Source organism: Serinus canaria, chromosome 2 (assembly GCF_022539315.1).
Source record: "Serinus canaria isolate serCan28SL12 chromosome 2, serCan2020, whole genome shotgun sequence".
NCBI classification, from domain to species: Eukaryota; Metazoa; Chordata; class Aves; order Passeriformes; family Fringillidae; genus Serinus; species Serinus canaria.
In genome coordinates this window covers 8,832,684-8,855,103 of record NC_066315.1, presented here as the reverse complement: position 1 = coordinate 8,855,103, position 22,420 = coordinate 8,832,684, and the positions used below count along the sequence as shown (strand labels likewise).

The following is a 22,420-nucleotide window of genomic DNA, read 5'->3' as shown; positions in this document are numbered from 1 at the left end:
TGGCAGAGTGCTGGGGCCTGCCTAGACCATCTAATGATTCTTTCTGGACTTCAAAATGATAGATCTATAAAGCATGTATTGCTGTAGCAGCTAGGTGCAATTTTAGAAATGTTAATGAGTAATTACATAAAGGTTGTCCACAGTCATCGATGTTAATCACTGTTCTTTTGCCAGGGGTAATTAAGATGACACTTCGGCAGCATCAGCCAGTGGTTCCTGCTGTCTGTGCTGTCTCCTTCTCCCCTCCCAGCTCCTGCTGCAGCTCTCACCCTCCTTCAGGGATCTCCTCTCCCTTCATTCCTCCCTGGATTTTCTGAAGGGCCTAGTTCACCACAGCCTGAGGATTTTTAAGCTGTTTAATAGCATTTCACGTGGTATTGTGAGGGTGAGATGGGGGTGCTGGGAGAAGCAGATCTGGGTGCTGTGAGGCAGTGATCTGCTGCCCCTACACTCCTGCTCAGAGCATCAGGGCACTCAGCTCTGTTCTGCAGGCGACTTGCTTAGACAATGTGTGCAAGCTACTTCACCTTTCTTGAGCCTCCACCTCAGGAATGGCTGGTCTTCACACCTGGTATTGCCTATTTGTGTGTCTTGGAAACCTCAGTAAATGACTTGCTTAAACAATGTGTGCAAGCTACTTCACCTTTCTTGAGCCTCCACCTCAGGAAATGGCTGGTCTTCACACCTTGTTTTGCCTATTTGTCAATAAATGACAGTGGAGGAGATGGAATAACAGCTATCTAAGTGTGTGGTTTGCTGAAATAAACCCTGGGAATTTTGTCCACATTTTCACTCTTCAGCCTGTGCTCAGATTGCACTCAGTGTAACATGTGGCATTGTGTGTTTTTAGAATCGGTTATTCCTTTTGTAACTCGATAATGGTTTGGTCCTAGGTTCCCCCCATGTACTTCCCTCACAATGGTTTCTCCCTATTTCCTCCCTATTGGAGGTGCCCGCCTTGCCTTGCCTTGCCTTGCCTTGCCTTGCCTTGCCTTGCCTTGCCTTGCCTTGCCTTGCCTTGCCTTGCCTTGCCTTGCCTTGCCCTGCCTTGCCCTGCCCTGCCTTGCCCTGCCTTGCCTTGCCCTGCCCTGCCTTGCCTTGCCTTGCCCTGCCCTGCCTTGCCCTGCCTTGCCCTGCCCTGCCTTGCCTTGCCCTGCCCTGCCCTGCCCTGCCCTGCCCTGCCTTGCCTTGCCCTGCCCTGCCTTGCCTTGCCTTGCCCTGCCTTGCCTTGCCCTGCCCTGCCTTGCCCTGCCCTGCCCTGCCCTGCCCTGCCCTGCCCTGCCCTGCCCTGCCTTGCCCTGCCCTGCCCTGCCCTGCCCTGCCCTGCCCTGCCTTGCCCTGCCCTGCCCTGCCTTGCCCTGCCCTGCCTTGCCCTGCCCTGCCCTGCCCTGCCTTGCCCTGCCCTGCCCTGCCCTGCCCTGCCTTGCCCTGCCCTGCCCTGCCCTGCCCTGCCCTGCCCTGCCCTGCCCTGCCCTGCCCTGCCCGTCACGGTAACCACCTCCCTTATCTCGAGAACTCTTTATGTCAGTCATCCCTTATTCGATGTATGATTTGTCCTTGGGGTTTTTCCCCTCCGCTGTGTGATCCTCAGTGGCTTAGCTGTAACCCACGCTCCTCCCTGGGTCCTTGTTATTGGTTAGCTTTGTGTCTCCTCCCATCACACCCACTCCCTTTATGAGTGCCCCCGCCATGTAACTCCTCCTGGTTACCCGTCCCTACCACCGCCGGGAAAGATTTAAAGCTCCTTGGTTCCTATATGGGTGTCCCTCCTCCTTCCTTTACCTCAGGACCTCTTAGCCGAGATCCCGCCTGTGCCACCCACGCCGCAGACGGTAACCACTGCCCAGGGTTCCGGAGGGAATCCGGGAGTGGAAGCGTGGTGTGGTGACCTTCGGCCAGAGCAGGGGGCACCCAGCCGGGCTCCCGCAGCCGCGGGGAGAGGCTACAGTAACACAGTTTTCAGGTGATGAAAAGCCCATGGTGGAGGTTTTAGCAGAGGTGTGATGCCCTGAAATGTCTGTGCCTCTGAAATGTGGCACTCCTGCAGGAACCCAAAACCTCATGGGTTCCTCTGGCTTTGGGGTGGGAGGAAGAAATCTCTTTCATCAGCTATGGATGGCAAGGTACCTGAACTCTCCATTCTTTTAGTCCTCCAAATCTTCATCTCTAGGACTGATAATTACATCTACAGGTGAGATTAGAGGGTAGATTTTGGTAGCAGATGAAAAAGGGGTAATGTTGAAAAGCCATAAATGTGCTCTTCTGCAAAACCTGTTACTCCTGTGCCTCTGACAACTCCACATCACCCCTGGGCAGCCCTGGCTCCTCCGTGGAGGAGGTCAGTTCAGGGAAAATGTTACTCAGCTTCAGACAGTGGGGGTGTCATAAACCTGGCCAGGAGTAAAGGTTTGCTTCTCCAGCTCTTAGCAGCCTGAAGGCTCCTTAAACTCATAACCCCAGTGAGAGGCTTCCCAACAACCAGGCAGCCCAGAAGCATGGATGGGTCTAGGGTCTCTCCAGATCTGATTCCCACACAGGTTTCAGACCAGAGATAAGAGATTTGTACTAATTCAAAACTCACAGCAGCTTTTGAGTTGATCTGTTGACTTCTGCTCAAGCTCTGAAGTGCTGGTGAAGAGCTCCCTAGAGACTCCCTCCACAGCTTTTATCATCACAGGGGACAGTTCAGGATTCTCAGGTGCTGTCCCTGACTTTCTGCACTGCTTCCTCATCCCTGACACACAGTACCTGCATAATACCTGGCACAATAAATATCCCCAAGGGACCTACACACAGTTTCAAACCATTTAGGTAGGGACATCTGGAAAGTAAACACCATCTAGCCAATATTTTAAGGGTGATTTGAACTACAGAGTAAGGAAAAAAAATCCATTCAGAATCTAAGGCTTTGGCTGAGGAGGAAAGATAATTTTTTGAAGATGCAAGCCTAGAAAATGCAATCAAGGTGACTTATTTTTCCTCAAGATGACACCAAGCATATCTTGGGTTAGTGTCTCTATATTAGAAAAAGGGATTGTTCTGTCCCCTGACTAACCAATGGCTGCTCTCCAGTGAACTTCAGTGCCTCCAACAATATTCCCTGCTATTCCACACCAGAGCCATGAGGGCCTATGCACCCAGGAGAGATTTGAGGGTTCTCTTATCATCCGAACCGTAAAAGGTCCATAATGGAATTCTTAATGGAAAATGTGTAATGCTTGGAAATCTTTCACTTATGAAAATGAAACAACCATTTCACTGTAACTGATAAAAGACTATTAAGGAACAATTCAAAAATGGTCTCTGTTTTAATTTTGCTCTGTACCTCTCATTCTAGTTCCATTACTCAGTCATTTTTAATTCACTTAGAAATGAATTCCACTCAATTCACACAAGGTGAGCTGGTTTTGGTGTGTTAACAGTTTTGTCCTAGGACACAAGTTTTAAGGATTTTTTTAGTGCCAGCTGGCTCTCCCTAAGCTTATTCTTGATAGATGCTCATTCATTTCCTTAAAGTGTTATTAGGGAAACCACGTGGTATCCAGTTTGGAATTGTGCATGCATCTAAATTAGGGGAAGGCTACTGTAATTAGCTTTAAAGCAAGGCTGCAGGTCAAACCAGAATTTGGGGATAGCACAGCTGTTTCATACAGGCAGCTTTGTTGTCCATGCCTGCAAGCCTCATGCTAAACTATGCTTTACTGGAGGGTGAGGGAAAGTTCCTCCAGGAGATGAAATCACAAAAAGTGTCATATAGTAAAAGAGTCACAATCCCTGAAATCAGTCCAACCCAAAAAATCTTGGGTAAAATGTACACTCAGCCTTTTAAAAGTGACCCTAAGGATCAAATTGTCTCCTGAAAACAAAATTGCTTTATCAACTGCAGGAAAAAAAATCACAAATTGACTCACACACACGGGATGTAGCTGGGCACTAAGCTGCAATTACGATCTGTGCAACAAAAATTGGAGCATTAGAGTTGCCACTCACATATTTATTAAGCTGAAATCACTGTCGTGCACCGGCTGCTGCCGCCGGGCTGTAGCTTTTCATGTGCAAAGTTCACGGGCAGAACAATGGGAATGAAACGATCCCAGATGTGCTCTGAGCACAGTATTGGGTTGCACACCTTCCACAGCAGCAGGCAGGGCAGCCCCGCCGCGTCTGCACCTTGGGAGCACGACTGACATCAGCCCCTCATCCCCGGTGTGCAGGACAATGGAAAAATGTCAAGTGAAAAAAAGCCCTGCAGATACTTGGCTCGTTCAGGTGTGGTGTTAAAACCCTGCCAAAAGGACTTGTGTGTGATTTATCAGCGCAACACTCCGGCCAAAGCTAAAAACCAGACTTCACTGCCCTGGTAATTTTGATACAGAAAACAGAGAAAGTTTCAAACATTGCTGTCCAGCTTAAAAGAAAACAAAAATCGAAGCTGCCATAATAGCTGTGAGAGGATCGTGCTGTTTAAAGGGGGAATTGAAATTTTCTGCTACACAGCTAAAAAATCAAACATCCGGCTTTTTGTTAAATGCATCTAAGGGAAATCACACCGGGTTTTCCATTGGTCTGCTGGGAGTAAGGATTAGTGTTGCAACTGTAGCTGCTTGGCTTTCCAGAATATTGTATTTTTACCAATCCAAAACCATTTTCTTCTCATTAAGTAGCAAATCTCCCAAACCTGCTGTATGGAAGAATTTGGGACATTTTAAGTGGCATCTCCATTATTGGGACGATCAGGGACCATTTCTCACAGGGGTGTGATGTGGGCTGCCAGACTAATACTCAGCAGGAGGAAACCTCAGTGGGCTTTATTTTGTGTATGTTATTGAACACTTATTCTGTGCAGACAAAGCAAAATGTGTCCCAGCCAGGTGTAACTTCCCCAGCAGCCTCTGCTGGCAGGCAGTGCTTAGTGTGCAGTCCTGCAGGAAGGCAACTGCCAGCATTTGGCCCTGCTGCTCTTACAGAGACCTTACAGCCCTGCTAGAAGGAGAGACTCTGGCAGGGCCAGCTCTGCTGGGACAAGTTTTTTCTCCAGGGTTAGAAGTATGACACATGCAAAAAATTATACACAGTGTTTAATATATGTTTAGACACAGAAGCATACATGTAGAATACCTATAAAATACATTATGCATATATATATTTTAATATAAATACACATATAAATAAGTACAAAAATCCTCTCTGCTTTCCTTTTCACATGTGCTTTATATCCTTGGAATGTAACCACCACTGAAGCAACAGCTTGCAGATGCTTCTGTACATCAACAGCAGAGCCTGCCAGGCCTTCACCTCTGTCGAGCTGTGGCCATCTGGCCAGTAGGACCATGGAAAAAGTTGTTAAATATGACAAGATCCAAGACTCAGGAATTCACATATACCTTGGAATAGTCAGATTTCTGTCAGACTCATTGAATCACAGTGAGAGGATGGGACTTGTGCAGAATCACCCACAAAACCCATCGTTGATGTGACTACAGCACTGTGGGCTGGCAGTGTATTTCTGCTGCTTTCCTTAAAAAGGGTTTTGTGTTTTTTTTTTTAATGATGTTTATACATAAATCTGCTGAATGCAAAATTCCAGGCAGGTAAGATCTGTTTTCTTCAGAAACAAAACAATGGCTCTGATAACACTAATTTTGAACAAAACATACGAGCTCTTGGGGAGAAATAATAATTCATGCAAATCTCAGTGGGAAAAAAAAAGCAATTGTAATTCTCGACTGTAAGGTTAAAACCATCTCCTCTAATTGCACAGCAACACCTGCATTGCACCACCTCAGGCAGCTGCAGCAAGTGAATGCTCACACCCATAAAACACTTGGCAGTGCTGCCACAGCAGCAAAGCTGGTCAGCTCCCATCATCAAGCAAAGCCCTCATACCAGGCAAGGACAGGCAGCCTGGCACCTTTGGGCTAAGGAAGATGATTCAAAATTTATCTCCAGCAGAAGTTGCCTCAATTTGCCTGCTAGAGCAATGTGCTTCCATTGGTGTGTTATTAAAGCACCAACATGCTGACATGCTGGGTCTACCTAAACTCCTGCAAAAAGGGCAATTAAGTGGCTGCTGCAGTGTAGAGGGAACAATTTTTACTCACAGAGCCCCATGTGTTCCAGGGCAGCTATTTCTAGGGGCTTGCACAGATTTTCTCCTGAGTCCATACTCCAAACTTTAAGTATAAGGTTTGGCATGGTTGGTTGTAAGGGAAGATGTTTACACACACCCCCTAAAGTTGTGACTTTTATAAACACCAAAATAGCATCAATTCTGCTGCTGCCCAAACTTTATTAATTGGTATGAATTCTAGAAAACATTGTAATTGATTTTATCACAATGAATTTTTACGTTTTGTACACTCAAAAGCTGCCAGTGGTATGAAACACGCTGAAAAAAAACAGGCTGAAAAAAAAGCATCTTGCTTTGTTATTTGATAAAAACCTCTTCTGTTACTTTGCTAGCGTGACCCAGGATTTTGAAAGCAAGTCTCTGCTCCCAGGACACCTTTTTCTCTAAAGCTTGCCCTATCCTCTCAGAGGAAAGGTGAGAAAAACCAGCTCCCTGGCTGCTGAGGGAAACACTTCTCCACCTCCAAACAGTACACCTGAGTAAGCAGAATTTACTACATTTAACAATTTGATTAAAAAATAAATTTTGCCAACAGGGACAGATCAATTGGTATCACAGGCAAACTGGGAGGAACCATAAGTAAATGGCCCACTGGATATCAGAGGCAGGTCTGGCTACAGAAACAGGGCTGACAACTCCAACACAGGTAGATCACAGATGAGCATTCCAGACAAGAAAGTACTTCTCTTCTCCACCCAATTTAAGGTCATTCTCTTCTTGGCAGGACAGCCAGAGTAAAGCTAACACAAACACCAAAGCATTTAGAAAAATGGCAGCTTAATGTGTAGTGGTAAGGTGACAAAAGAAACAAACCATTTATAGAGTGTTACAGAAAGAAATGTGCCTATATTTTTTTTTAAGCATCCAAATTAAAAACATGAGCAAACTCTTAAGAGGCATATTCTCTCCTAAAGACTCACATTGATGATATTGTTTATGTCTAGAAAAATCTGATTAACACAAGTGATTTGGCAACTCCATTTCTAAAGCCGTGAAAAACAGGCTAAAAAAGCCATACAAGTATGCTGTTATCTCTAAACCCAATATAATTGGGAAAAGACAGATCTTCAAGTTGCTTTGCTACAGCTCTGAATCCAACTGAAGATCTTTTCCTGACCCACAGTCACAGGGAATCAATTCACAGAATTAGCAAATAACTTCCAACACTTTAAGAAAAAAGTCGATTTCTTCCCCAACCGACTCACCAGTGCTTGTGCCATCTAGTGGCCTCATTCTTCAGGTGAGTACCAGGGTTCCTTATCAAAAGCCTTTAGTTAAGGCTGCTTCTTTTATTACTTTAAATGAAAGGCTAGAATATACAATGCAGAACACCACAGCTGACAAAGTATCATAGAAGAGAAATTCACCCTCTTCTCCAGATACCAGCCACCCACCTGAAGCACTTGTCCCAAAAAGGGACATGACAAAACGACATTTTCTCTTTCTTCAAAAAGGCCTTGTATCCCCTTCAATTAAACCTCTAATTAGGACATAGAGAGAAGTAGCAATTTTTTCTTTAGTTACCTAAAGAAAATTGATCCTTTAGAGTAAAACAGCTCTCCTCATTCTCAATTACTTAGGTCTGAAAGACCCCAGCTTGGTTTTTCTGTATATTTTATTAGTAAAAGTATAACTATAGCTTCAGTTTGGGTTCTTTTGCCTCTAAAGCCTTGGTTGCTAGTTCCACTCTCTCTCTTAACAAGCTAGCTTCTTCAGCACTCTTTTGGGCTTGGGCATGTTTCAGTAAGAAGTGGCTAAGGAAGAGTTTCAAGCCTTCCCGCAGCATTTGCAGTTTGGGGTTGTCAGATACCCTGTAAAGATACAGATCAAAAATATCATTTAGTCTTCCCCTGTTTCAGAAGTTTCTTCATTTTATCATCTTCTTTAAATAGAGCTGCAGAAAAAAATCCAACCTATAAAATAAGTTTTATTGAAGAAGCTTTCAAATTATCAAGTCCACCTTGGTTTGGCAAGCATCCCAAACACTCAACATACAACTGGCCTCAACAATAAAATGGAATACTTCAGCCTAAGGCTTGCTTTATGTAAACAATCCCATTACAGCAAAGAACAAGGCAAACTCCATGTTCAAGCCTCCTTGTGTTGCTGCATGACAGCTGAAACATCACTGCCTGATTTTTTCAAACTTTATGTGATATTGCAAATCTCTAAGGATGGAAATTTCCCAGCCTCTCCAGGTAACCCTGCCCCATATCAAAAATAAGATTTTTCAGAGAACATTGAAAATAAACCCATTAAAAATACCCCAAACATTTGCCTCTTTAGTATCACTTTCTTTGTCCTTTTTAAGATATATCCTAGCAATGACAGCTGGCAAAGTGAATCCCACTGCACACAGCAATAAGGGGAACAGGGAATTACAGAGCTCTGCTCACGAAAATCCTATGACCAAAATGATCCATTGAATATCTGGAAGCCTTATTTTGTGTAACACAGTTGCATCTCTATCAGAGTCTGTACCAACACATATAAGACACACTGGCCCCACTCAGCCAGGAAGAGCTCACATTTTAAGGGATGGAGAGCTGATGTGTGGAAAAGGCAAACTGTAATTCCAAACAAAATAGGCAAACTTCTTATCTTAATTACTACTCAACATGGGTTCTCTGGAGATGCCAGTGATCACTTACCTCATAAAAATGTCAGTAATTTCTTCCTCATCTGCTTTGGTTAACAGTGTGCTTAATACCTGTCGTAAGAAACGGACTTTGGGTTTGTCCAGTTCACTGAATTCAATTACCTGGCAGACAGAGAGGGACATTTAGATTAATTCAAGTATTTTAAACAGCTGGTCTTCTCTCCTAAATGAAGAACTTTAAGCACACCAACTGGCCTCTGCATATACTGAGCCTTGAATTTAGCACAGAATAATTACCTGAGAAGGCTGCCTCCAAAAGCCAATCAATAATGAAAGCAAAGAACCTTCTAAGGAGTAGAAGTCTGCTGGTACCAGAATACCAGATGTCCTTTCTCAATTAGATAAATACTTTGTAAGTACCTGGCACAATCCATTTAATTGCCTGTTTAATACATTCCAGTTACTTTTCTAATAGAATTCTGTGGACAACCCATTCTGAAATCCAAGAAATCTACTCAGCACTTTCTTGTCTAATAAAAACAACATCAGCTAAAAACCATAGCACAAAAACCTCTGGCAAAGCCTGCTAATGAAGGGGCCTCAGTTCCAATTCTGGATACACTAAAGGAAATAATCTCACAACTGCTCTAAAAAAAGAAATGTAGACTTTCTCTATGCCTGGGTGACCACAGGTTCCCTTTCCCAAATGACAGCATTACCATAATCAATTGGAACAATTTGGTAATTTTAAAACAAGTTTGTCTTAGCATAATCAGCTGAAGTACCATGTAAGTAACAGAGAAAATGTGCCTTCCATAGAACTAGCACATGCAGGGAAAAAACAGAAGGATTTGAAAAGAAAACACACCAACCTTGAGAACTGAAAGTGGCAGTGATTTTGTCCTTATTAAGTGAGCCAGCAGTGAAACCAAGTTGGAGATGGCAGCAGCTGACAGGTTTTCTAAGTCTCTGATTTTGTCCCAAATACTAAACTGAAATGTCACCTAGGGGTCAAAGGTAAAAAAATAATCCTACAAATCAAGTAGCTGTTTAATTGAGTAACAACATAACAAACCTTTTGACCTTGTATTCTTTATAAGCCCTCCTTTAATTAACATAAATGCTTGATCAGACTGTTCCAATTATTTTAAAATGCATAAAACAGAAGAAATAAAACATTCAGCATTTCATTTCCTATTCAGATCTTACCATGAGTATGCCTTACTGAATGCTTAGCCATACCAGCAGAATTTTTCCTTGGGATCAAGATCCTAACAGGCATGTACCCATTCTCTTCCTAACCACAGTCATGACACAAAACCAATGAAGCAACAGATTTGTCTTTACCTGAAATCGTCTTTCATGTCCACAAAACTTGTTAGCCAAAAATGCATAGAAGGGGTTGAATGTCTTCTCCTGGAAGCAGCAGTAAAGGATGACATGAACTATTTCTCTCTCCTGCTGATCTTTCAGTCCAAGCCTAAAATTTAGCAAGAAATTGAGATTCATTTTGTAAGGAAAAACTTGCTGACACAAAGAGCTGCAGTCAACATCTGAGAGTAATGCCTTAAAACCTCTCCAAACATCACACTTGTAACAAAGTACCCATGAAGTCTTTAGAACTGCAATGGACTCCAACTTGTTGGCTAAACAAGTATCCTGGTATGGCTCTGTGAAAATGCTGAAGCCTTATGGGTGTTAAAGGAGGAGATGCAAAAGCAAGACGTCAATAAACATTAGTGGAATGATAAAAGTATTATCATTGCCCAGGGAAGGAAAGGTATCCACTCCACGTTTGCAGCTCTCCAGAAGAGAGGGCACAGAGGTACCAGCAGAACTGCACCCACAGGTACCACTACAAGGGTTAAACTGTGAAAAAAAGGCTAGTGAAACAAGAAGGGTCCCATTGTGATAATCTCATGCTTGTACTAATGGTCATGGGAAGAATACCAGCCTTTGGATCAGTGCAAGCCTATTTGGAGAAACATTTCCAGGGCCCTTCTCTTCTGTGGTACTTAGTAGGGATAAGAAAATATTCTTAGATGTTTTTCTTACTTGGTGAAATAAATTTTTTAATCTCTGGGTCAAATCCATGCTAGCTGATACTTGAAATTCATTTTTGTTTGATAGCAGCCTAAGAGGATACAGTCAGTGATTACAAAGCACCTTAAAAAAAAAAAGCCTGGAGAAAACAGCATCTGTCTATATACCTATCTTATGTTGGCTGCTTCGGCATGAAGGCCAAGGACTGAGCAGCCTTCCCACCCCAACAGCTGACCAGTGTAAAAGAGGGCTGAAATACTCTGGCATGGAATGGTGACTAACTCACAATGTACCTGGTCTGTGTATAATATGATTTAACTTCCTAATGCTGCCAAATGCTTGGCAGTATTAAAGCAAATTTAAATGAAAAATGCATCATATTAGAATCTGAAAAATACCAAACAAAATTCTTCTCGCGTCTTCAAGTTTCACAGGGCTTTAGTACAACTCAAGAGTACTTTCTAACCAAGTTTGATTCCAGTGGAACTTGCCTTACTGTTTGTAGGGTAACTGGTCATTACCTGATGCCAATATCCCTCCTTTGTACACACCTCCAGACATCTGCATTGCATGTGACCACAGACACCCCAGATTAACAGAGAAAAAACCAGTGCTGTTCAGCCCAAACTCCCCAGAATTTAAAGTTTCACAGTAGAAAAATCTGGGATGATTCCTAGGCTAATGAGCAGTAAAAATTGAGAAGTTTGCTCTTCCAAAGGGGGTCAATACTGGAAGTGCTGTGTCTGTGTCATAACCCACCTGCTCTCCCATCAGCTAAGTTCCATCTGATTTCAGAGCAACAAAAGGTTTTTTTTTACAAGTATACAGGTTTTCAGCCATCAGATTTGCATTTAATAGAAGACTTGGGAAGCTACACTGCAATCACTAGTTTGGCACAGTCTCTTTTACTTGTTCTTCATCACTCCTATCATGACTTGCTTATTTAGGAAATACTCATGTTGCCAGAGTTGTAACCAAGTGACAACCCTTGGATATTCAATTTTCTTCCTACCTTCACTTCTTCACAGAAAAGGAACTCCTAAACATCTAAAATTTTAGAGTCTGGACTGTCTTTCACTGCTGATCTTCACCATAAACCTGTGTAGATTTCATAAGCCTGATATTCTTTGATACAGAATGTGAAACCGCCTCACTGATTCAATTATTCATGAGTTACAGTATTCCCATGGATTTCTATATCGTGATCCTGCTGTAAAGGGGATCTGAAGCAGTTTGTCACCAGGAGAAGCCTGCCTCCAAGTAGGTTAGTTATCATCAGCTGAAGCCCAAGACTATCATTGTCTCCAGATCAAAAATAGCAACTCTTAAATCCCCTTTTAAGTCAGTTCAAATTATATTAGTAGATACACTCACTTTAGTAGTGAGTATTTAGCAAGATACTAAATTGAGAATGATTTTGTAAGGAAAAGCTTGCTGACACAAAGTTATCCTGAATTACACATCTCACTCCAATAGGATAGCTGAGCCTTTCAGGAGTGGCTCAGTATTTTCTGAGATGTGAAGTTTCTCAAATTTTTTATGTCTACAAAGTAACTTCAGAAATTGCCTCTCCATCAAACTTAAGCAGCATTCATTCTCCCTCCTGAGTGAAACTGTGGTTTGTGAAGGTGTGGCCTTTCAGCTGATGAAGAGCATCCAGTCTCACTCTCTCCTCATTGTCACCAGTGATGTTCCCAGCCCTCTCTCTTCACTGACACCTCTGCAATCACTGAGCCACTTCAGGGAGCTGTTCTGGCTTCAAACTAATACTTTCATCTGCAGTAAGGAGGAAAGGGACTAGAAAAACTATAGCAGCCTGAATTTCAAGTAGTTTAAATTATCCTTTAACCACATCTCAACTCTGCCACAGAACTAGCAGCAGATGAATCAACAAGAGCAGTTGAAATATTTCTTTATATGCTCTTCCTCATGAGACATCAAACATACAAACACAAATTCCTGTACACTCTGGAACACATGTTCACATTGAAGCTAATTCCTTCACTGACAACTATGTGTACTTTCCATTATACTCTGCCAGATGTGGGCAGATTTAAGAATTCCTCTCTTTGAGTTTCCTGTATAAACATCAGCACCAACACACACCAGGCAGCCTGCAGAGAGATTTTCTGCCAAGCCTGTATGTATTCAGATTTGTGTACTAGCTTAAATATGAGAGTCAAGTCCAATTTGCAAATTGAGCTGCCAGGTCTTGGCAAGAGCTGCAGCAGCAGCTAATTTCTTTTAATTGAACAGGCCATATTAAGATATTGGAATGACTCCATTACAGTCTCAAGTCCAAGCTGTGTTTTGCAAAAGTGGCATTTAATCAAATATTAGTTGACTTTATTACAAAGTCTGTTTTGGTTTGGTAAGCAAATTAAATAATTGCATGCCATCTTAGTAAGACAATACTCGAGTTACAAGGCTGAGACAGAAAAGTTCAGACCTGATCTCTCCCCTTGCAGCTCCTACAGACTCCCCTCGCAGTTCCTTGTGTTTGTCAGAATATTCTGGCAAACACAAGGAATAGCTTGGTTTGAGCTCTTCCCTGACCACATCTTCTGAAGAGCTGCTTGTCAAGGGGTAAGGGAACTGGTCTTCATGTGAAGCAAACCCAAAGCTAATAAATTCTGCAAGAGGGAGGTGGAGGTGCTAGAACAGTCCCAGGTCATGCAAGCATGGGCAGAGATGGCTTAACAAGGTGGCAAGAAGTCACAGAAGTGGCAGTGGTACAGAAATCACAGCAATCCAGCAAAAAACCTAAGAGATGTTCTACAAGGGCTTCTGGTCTGCCTCTGTAAGGAAACAAGCCTGCAGCAGCCTTCCATCCACTCTGCTGGGATACACAGCTCCAATGCAAAAAGACACAGGCTCCTCACATCAAAAGATGCTGCAAATCCCAGTTACAGCCAGGAGTGACAACAACAGGGGCTATTCCTTTTCTCTGACTGCCAGTCAGATCTGCCTGCCCCCATTAATCCTTACATCAGGGTTCTGGTCCCTTCTCCTACCTTTTTTTCTCTATGCACTTCTTTTAATTGCATTACCATCTGAATGTTCTTAAGCCCAAACCAGAAATGCATTTACACCCTGTTTTTAGTTCTGGGCTGATTTCTGTACTTACTTCAGAAGTTTTTCAAAGGCATCCATGAAGTCTTCACTTGTCATCAAGACACAAAAAATACTTCTCCTGATATCAGTGTTCATTCTCAGCTTACGAGCAAGCTCCATTATTTTTGAACTCACCTGAAAATAAAGTTTTATGCTATTTTATTTTTGTTTGCCTTAAAAAAAAGCTATTTCTGTACAGCCTTAAATAACACCATCACTGAAGCTCTCCAGTAAATAATGAATCACCCATCCAAAGGTCCTGAGCTTTTGTCCAGAGGCACAGACATCATCAGGAGCTTTTTCAACTATGGAAATACATTTTAATCTACTTTAATTGTGCCAATTAATTTTAAGACATGCTTCTTTAACATAAGTAATTCACCATGACCATGTCATCACATTACTTTTGGAATCAGCTTGGATATATGCCACAGACAGATACCACAACCTGTCAGAATTCCTACTAGCAAATCCACTGTTGAATCAAGTCTCTTCTTTCACCTTAGCAATTCCACAGGGTAAGAAAAAACAAGCCATACCATATTTTTAGTAACAGCTGTCATGAAGTACATGAGTACAATGTTTTAAAAAACAGAAAGCAGAATTTACAGTCCAAAAGCTTGGTCTTACAAGAGCATGTGAAGGTTTTTTTGGTGGACTCTGAAATGAACTTACTGACACATATGAAAAATCTTCAAGAGATCACAAACACTTAGACTTTTAATTTGGATTTACCTTTCCTACTTGCAGCTTTTGCTGAGCCTGGCTTTTGGTATCACTGATCATTGGTGCTCCACTCCAGGATGACCCCACAATCCACCAGCGACCGACCTGGTCAGCACTGAGGAGAGACTCCAGGGACACGCGGAGCTGGGTGTCTTTTCCTGAACCACTGCTGTGAACCTTGAATAGCAAAACAAAAGTAAAAACCAACACAAAAGCTTTTATTTGAAACCTTTTCTCTCTCTTCTTACAGACCACAACAAATACTTTAATTACTTAAAATCGTTTTTAAACAAAAACTTTAAACATATAAATTCATATCTTCATAAAGGTCTTCCCATGTTTCCTCCCTAACTTCTTTTTCAATCAGCAACCTGAAAAGAATTTACAAGCTTTCTTTATGATGTAATTTTTTAAATGCATAAAGTTGCATAAATCTACACACAGAAGCTATTGGGTTTTTTATTTGAAAAAAGAGATACTAATCTAAAAAGTAGACATCTTCCAATCACAAAGTTTGATTAGAATTCAGAGGATGCTGACATTGCAGCATCCTACAATCTGTGGTCATGATTTCCCTTTTGAACACTTGTGACTACAAAAAATGACACAACAAACTGCCTTATATGTTGTACAGCTCAAATAACAAAAATTTTAAACTCTGAACAAAATAAGAATTTTCAACAACAGAGTCTAGAAGTGCATCAGAAGAACTGCAAAAATTTAAGAGAGGAAATCCTCCAGAACTAGGTTACCTAGCTTGTTTTTGCCTGGCCTCTTAAGCTGATATGCACATCCTGCACTGATATATTACTTTCATCCCTTTTATACTGGGTTGTTCTAGACAATCTGCCCATTCTGTCAAAAAAACCCCAAAAACAAACAAACAAACAAAAAAACCACCAACAAAAAATCCCAAGAAAGCTGACATCCAATACAAATAATTACTCCTGGATTAAGAATAACAAGGCTACACCAGCCAAGTTAGTTCTCACCAGAGATCTCTGCAATTTGCGGAGTCTTTCAACTGGCTCAGGATCATAGCCAGGGATCTTCCGCATGTCATTGTTCCTAAGTGCCAGCATAGTCTCCAGCATGAACCGAACCTATTGGGGAAAGAAATAGTTCTGTCAGTTCTAAGCTGTGGGTTTATTATATAGAGTAGAAGAGTATACTTTGAAATTACTATTCTGTAAGAATAAGCAGCTTAGCTGCCAATATACACCAAAATTTAAATAGAACATATTTACTTTTATCTCTATTACATTAATTTGTAACTGTGTAAAAGCTTCATCTGCTAAACACCTATTTTTTTGAGTGTATAAAGTATCATGAAACAGAAAAACTGTCCATTGCATAAGACACAAACCAGTCCTGTCCCACCCATCACAAGCATATTGGCACCTGTGTCCTAAAAACAAATGCAGAAAGACAAACAAGAAGAATGCAAATAATTGAATGTCACAGTATTGGTAATATAGAACCTAAATAGAATGCAGCAGAAAACATTTCTGTAAATTAAACTATGTATCCAAGTCCTTATTACAGGCAGTTGAGAATATGAAATATTTAGAACAAACACATACCCTTGTCTGATCCTGGAATTTCTTCTCTGCTGTGCTTGCTTTCCTCTGGGCTTCAGTGATCAGCTCTTTCAAAGCCAATGCATCATCTTTTCTTAAGGAAAAGCCCACATTTTTCAGAAGAAACAAAATCAGCTCAATCTCTTTTTCAGTGAAAGCGCTAACAAGCTTTTTCAGAATATCAAAGATCAGCAGGCAATGAACCACATGGAAGTTATACAGATGAGCAATCAAGGCAAGCAGATTTTCACATTCCTTCCCTTCAGAATCACTTTTACAGAGTTCATCAAATTTCTTCACCACAGCTTCCAAAAAGTGAGCACCGACCTGGCAACAATTCCATTAAGGAAAAAAAAATCCAGCAGTTAACTCTAAGTAGATTTTCTAGACATCTGTAAAACTCATTTTTGGGTCACTGCCACTATTAATTTTAGAGAAATACTGTTGCTCCTTTTAACCAATAGGGATGTTCTACATTTACATACACAAATATTTAAATGGTGTGACATTTTTGTAGAAGTCTATGTTATTTACACCTCATATTTGACATCCAGTTGCCTTTTAAAGCCTGTGCAAGAAAAACAAATATTATGAACATACCATACACATACACCAGCATTTATTTACATAATATTCATGGACACATATTAGCATCTTTCCAGATGTCAGACTAACATGCTGTTACTGCTAGTCATTCATCCAGGAAAAGCTGCATGTCAAAAAGCAAACACATTCCTGAGTTTGGCATTCCAGAACAAAATCCTTAACAGAAGGATAAAAAATAATATTGTGAAAAAATCCCCAAAATACCAAGTTTTCACAGTTGCTGAATACAAGGTACAGCTGCTTTTGAAGTGGGAATAATTCTTAGATGTTTGTCAGCAGTACAGCTGGGAAAAGAAATTTTGGAATAGATTTATTTCTGAAGAGAGAACTGATGCTAAAGGCTATGATTAGAAAGCCTACAGGCTCTAAAACACAGGGAGGTAATGAATACACTGCTGCTAATTAAGACCCTCGCCCATTATTACTGTGCCAAAATCTGCTGACCGTAAGAAAACCAGAAGTCTCGGCAGCAGTACTGACCTGCATTACAAGCCTTGACCCGGCTTGGGTGTTAACTATCCAATGGCTGCACAAATTTATAAACTGGGCAACTTCTGCATTGCTCAACCTAATCTTCAGTGCAGCTGTACTGTCACATTTTCCTGTAATGCATATTGTACATTTATTTTACAGAAACATTGTATTTGCAGTCAGAACTGCCTTTCAAGCAGCAAAGAGGGGCAAAATAAAAGTTTAATGCCAAAGCTACATGGAGAAAGCTGCTTCTTCAATGAAATTGCATCCATCTGATATTTAATATGGTTTCAGAGCCAGCATTCAGGCCACTGTATGACAAACTGAAAAACTTGCATTTTTTTTGCATTGAGAGGTGGGGGGAAGAAAAAAGAGTAATCTAATAGGAATACACTGCTGAAACGACTTTGTTTCCTGACAGACGTTTAACTGAAATTAGCTAAAATATTCCCTTTGACATCATGAGCATCAGCATCAGCTTGGGCAAGAGGGATTTCACCTCATTCATCAGGCTTAAAAACACAAAATCCCTTCCAAAAATTGCTATACTTTTTGAAATTTTTAATATTCCACATTATAACTACTTAATTCCACTGATGATTTGCATGATTTGCTTAAAAAAGAAGTTTATCCACCATTGTAAACGGATTCCTGTAGTTGCAACACTTTTCTTATCTGGATATACATAGTTCAAAAACAATACCCCCATGTAACCATGAGAACAGAAACAGATTAGTGTAACTAAAGTGAAGAGAAGCTGAAGGTTAGAAACTTTGAAGGTTAGAAACCTTTCTACTGGTTGCAGAAAGATTGTGATGAAAAAATGATGGGTTTATAACAGACTAGTGATAACTCATGGAGGAGATAAAATCAGATAAAGCAGTGGACTTATACGCTTTCACTTGTGGAAATAAGTCTGCCTTGCAAATAAGCCACAAAAACTGATGAAACTCAACTAAAGATGCTTGTCAGTGCCACATAATTAAAAATTACAAGACAATTTAAAAAAATGTCAAGGGAAACACTCTACAACATGTATTATTATACACAATTTGTCCCAAGCACAAGAATTACCTCAATTCCTACATTATGATGAAGGATGCTGACCAGAAGGACGTGCTCCATCAGGAGTCTTGCAGGCATGGCAACTGCAGTAACACAGGCATTCATGAGAATGTCTGTCAGGGTGTCATTCATGTCCTTTCTGCTGTTGGCCATGTAGAGCTCTTCCATCTGTCCACTGATGGAGGACAAATTTGGTTCACTCAGCCTATGGAGAAACAAAATCCAATGTTCACTTTTTCTTCTCCTTACATGGTTCCACAATTTTGAATTCACCGAACAAACAGCTATTCTTTTTAGAGAAACTAGTTTAACTTAAGAAGAAAAGATTGAAGATTAACAAGATGACTGGAAGGAACCCTTTTGTATTTTTTTGTGTTTACTAAATTAAAAAAGTACAGTACATTTAATTCTAGTGTAGTTTAAAAAAATACATGTAAAAACGTGTTAACAACAGGATTTAGAAATCACTGTCACACTGCTTACTGAACAGATTTAATACAAAAAGAGACTGGTTTTAGCAGTTTTAACTGTGCCACATCAGAGTCTTTGAAGAAGTTAAGTATGAAAATAATTAATACTTTAGCATATATGGTATAGCGAATTTCAAAAGACTGAACAAACTCTAGTCTGTGTTTTACAGGTAACAGATGAAAATTGCCAATAGATTTCTGATTTTAAAAAGTTCTAAAATTGAAATGAATGTCAATTACTTTTTCTATTCTGCAGTACTTTAACCTAGGAAGGGTTGCTCCTCCTCAGTTGTAGTGTTGGAGAAATTTAATTTATTTAAAAAAAAAAAAACAACAACAAACCAAAACCTGTTTTCTTTGGAGTTTTTTTTTTTTTAATAAGCATACCCCAACTGACACTTAGTGAATTATACCTAGCACTTGCAGGGAACTGCTGTGTGGAATACAGCCCAATCTTAAATTTATTTTCTAGATTTTTCAACATCTATAATGACTAGCTTTGAAGAATTTATACCAATAAAGATAATTATTCTTAACAACAGCAGACATGATTGCCAACTTAAAATCATTTTGTGAAGAGAAAAGTCACATCCTTGCCACTGGGGCGTGAATGATGAGCGTTGTCACATTGATCCAGAAAGATTAATGACTTTCTTCATTAGACTACCTATTAATGAGGCCATTCACCATTTTCTTCAGTCTTCCCAATTCCTCTCTTTTCTTGTCATCTAGGGTCTCCTCAGCTTTCCTTATTTGAGGAGGAACATACTTTGTAGCACCATGATTATCACTCTTAGGAGGGAAACAAGAAAACAAGGTATCAGATCAGACCAGTACCTTAAACACTTGAACACAAATATACATTTCTATTTAAGATTAAAGTGTCAAACTTTTAGTTGAGAATATATGTTACCATCTAATAATCAACACCAAAGGATCAACAGGAAGAAAAGAAGCAGGCAAAAAAATTACCCTTTATGACAAACTTGACAACAGCGAAGCGCCTCTTCCCCAACTTTCTTTAAGTTATGGTCATTAAAACCTGGCATCTTAAGTCTTGGTTTTACTCAAGTTTTATTTAGGCCCATGAAGGCTAAATGTCCTGTGTGACCTCCTCTCTCCACCCATTCAACAAGACCTAATACTGGCAGAACCTCTAAGATCCTTCAGAAAGTAACATTTCAGTGTGTAACTGATGCTGATTTCAACACAAGCTGTCTCTGCAGAAGGGCTTGATCATTTTCTTACACTCAAATGCCAGGGCAGCTCCTTTTATTTGCAGATTTCACACACAGCTCCCACGTGCCTTGTGCTGCAGAGTATTCTCTGCCACCAGCCTGACTCGGTGTGGAAACCCAGGGCACTGGGAATATTTCTCTGTCTGCTCTGGGGTGTCCTGACCCCCAGGGGAGCACTGACTTTGACCCTCATTCATGGAGAAAGTTTCCTAGACTTCAAGATAGACTAGAATACAAAGAAGTGTGAAATAGATTATAGAGAGCAGTGTAGGTGTGTCACTTGGTGAGAAATTGAGGGTTTGGGATTTTTAGTATGTTGTGGATGGAAGCAAGATGGAGGGCACAGGGTGTTTTCCTGGGCTTTTTCTTTATGCTGCTTCTTCCTCCTTCTTCATTTTGGGTTTGGGTGGCATTTTGTAATTGGGCAGAAAAAATGCGAGATCTTTGGGATCAGTTATTGGGTTAAAAGGGAAAAAAATCTAGGTGTCAGTTCTTAATTGGATAGTTTAGTCTTAAAAGACCTTGGAACAAGAGATTGTTGGCCATTTTGTGCCTTCTAATGAAAAGCTGCCCAACTCACAGTAGTGAGACTGTTTTACTGATAAGAAATAATAAACACTTGAGTCTGAACACGAAACTACTGTCTCAAGTGCCTTCAATCCAGACTCAGAAAAACCAACGACTGGTAATCCGGCAACTGGGACCCCCACAACTCGGGAACTCTCCCTCCACGTCTAACAAATGTCTCCAGGACCTGGCAGACCCCTCAAGTCAACAGTGTCGCTGGCCCAGCTGCTTAGAACAAGGACAACGCTCCACGTGGCCCGACTGGACAGAGAACACCTGGGCTTAACAGCGGCGATGCAACTCTGCTCTCTGTTGAGGATGTGCTTTGGGAAGCAGGTTTGTGCTGAGGCGAACATCCTACCTCTTCCTCCTCCTCGCTCGAGGGTTCGCTGGCCTCTGGCACCCCGCCGTCCTCAGGGGACGAGCTCTCGCTCTCCCAATGTCCTTCCACGTCATCTGCCTCGGAGGGGTCTGAGGCATCTTCCTGAGCCTCCTCGTCGTCACCATCCTCCTCGTCGTCACCATCCTCCTCGCTCCCCGGCGGGCGCTCCCGCGGCCCCGGCTCGCGGTCCTGCCGCTCGCTCTCCTCGTCGCTGCTCTCGCAGAGCTGGCTGAGCCCGGCCCGTGTGCCCAGCGCTCCCAGCACGTATCCCAGCCCGTCCCGCAGGAAGCTCTGCGGCAGCCGCTCGGCCGCCGGGCCCTCCTGCTTCTTGCGCCGCTTCCCGAGCCCCAGCTGCCGCTCCAGCCGCCGGATCTCCTTCTCCTCCTCCTCGTTGGCTTCCAGCAGGGCCCGTTTCCGCGCCGAGGTGGCTGGGGCGGCGGAGGGGGCGTCGAGGGCTGTCGATAACGATGCTAAGACCGGCCTGGGCCGCTGCTTCCCAGCGGCGGGCGGAGCCGGGGCTCCGGGGCGGGCGGCAGAAGCCGGCTTGGCCTGGGCCGGCTTGGCCGGAGTGGGCTTGGCCGAAGCGGATTTGGCCGAAGAAGGTTTGGCCGGGGCCGGCTTCGCTGGAGCGGGCTTAGCCGGGACGGTGGGAACCTCCACCAGCTCTCCGCGTTGGAGTCGGCGGCGGCGGCTCCGCTTTAGTCTGCGCTTCTCCTTCCTGGCGTCCCGGCGGCTCCTGCGATTGTACCTCTCCGAGTCTTTGAGCAGAGCCAGCGACGGCTGGCCGCCGGCCGCCTGCACGTAGTCCTGCACCGCCTGCCGCAGCCGGTCCAGTTTCCCGCCGCGGCGGGCGCGGGCGGCCGCCCCCCGCTTCATCCTACCCCCAGCCACACCGCCCCTGGGCGCCGCCATCTTGGAGAGCGGCCGGGCTGCCGCTTCCGGCGCGCCGCCGCCATGCCGGGCATAGCGCCCCCTGCTGGGTGCGGGTGGCGGCTCTGAGGGGACGGGACTCTGGAATGCCGCTTCAAAGGCGCCCGGTCGGTCGAGATCCCCTCGTTTGTGCGTATGTAAATTCACAGAATAATAGAATAAATTAGGTCGGAAAAGACCTCTGAGATCGTTGAGTGAACCATCACTGCAACTAGACCGTGGCGTTAAGTACAGTGCTTAAGAAAACCCCTCCAGGTACAGGGACTCCACCGCGTCCCTGGGCAGTCCATTTCAGTCACCCTCTCTGTGAAGAAATTTTGAGGCTGTGTCCCCTCGTCCTATCACTTGTTACCTGGGAGAAGAGCCTGACCCCCACCTGGCTACAGCCTCCTTTCAGGTGGTTGTCGAGAGTGATAAGGTCGCTCCTAAACCTTCTTTTCTCCAGGCTAAACAACCCCAGCTCCCTCGGCCACTGCTTATAGGATTTATGCTGCAG

At 42.8% G+C, this 22,420-nt stretch overlaps 1 protein-coding gene across 1 annotated transcript; it reads right to left on the bottom strand.

The window, feature by feature from the left end:
• Nucleotides 1-5,068: 5,068 nt before the first annotated feature.
• Nucleotides 5,069-21,919, bottom strand: NOM1 (nucleolar protein with MIF4G domain 1). Its single transcript, XM_009086280.4, has 11 exons — nt 20,974-21,919; nt 19,475-19,599; nt 18,347-18,542; nt 16,196-16,519; nt 15,605-15,715; nt 14,622-14,789; nt 13,900-14,021; nt 10,077-10,209; nt 9,602-9,733; nt 8,782-8,891; nt 5,069-7,941 (listed from the first exon to the last, which is right to left on the bottom strand). The coding sequence occupies exons 1-11, from the start codon at nt 21,904-21,906 to the stop codon at nt 7,764-7,766; spliced, it is 2,532 nt and encodes an 843-aa protein (XP_009084528.2). The 5' UTR covers nt 21,907-21,919; the 3' UTR covers nt 5,069-7,763.
• Nucleotides 21,920-22,420: the final 501 nt, after the last annotated feature.

Excerpts from the sequence above, each read along its gene's own strand:
- NOM1 (XM_009086280.4), bottom strand. The coding sequence starts at position 21,906 with ATGGCGGCGCCCAGGGGCGGTGTGGCTGGGGGTAGGATGAAGCGGGGG. Across the intron at positions 14,790-15,604 it reads GCAAATTGCAGAGATCTCTG|GTTCACAGCAGTGGTTCAGG; the intron begins GTGAGAACTAAC and ends TTGCTATTCAAG. Across the intron at positions 10,210-13,899 it reads GCCTTTGAAAAACTTCTGAA|GCTTGGACTGAAAGATCAGC; the intron begins GTAAGTACAGAA and ends GCTAAATTTTAG.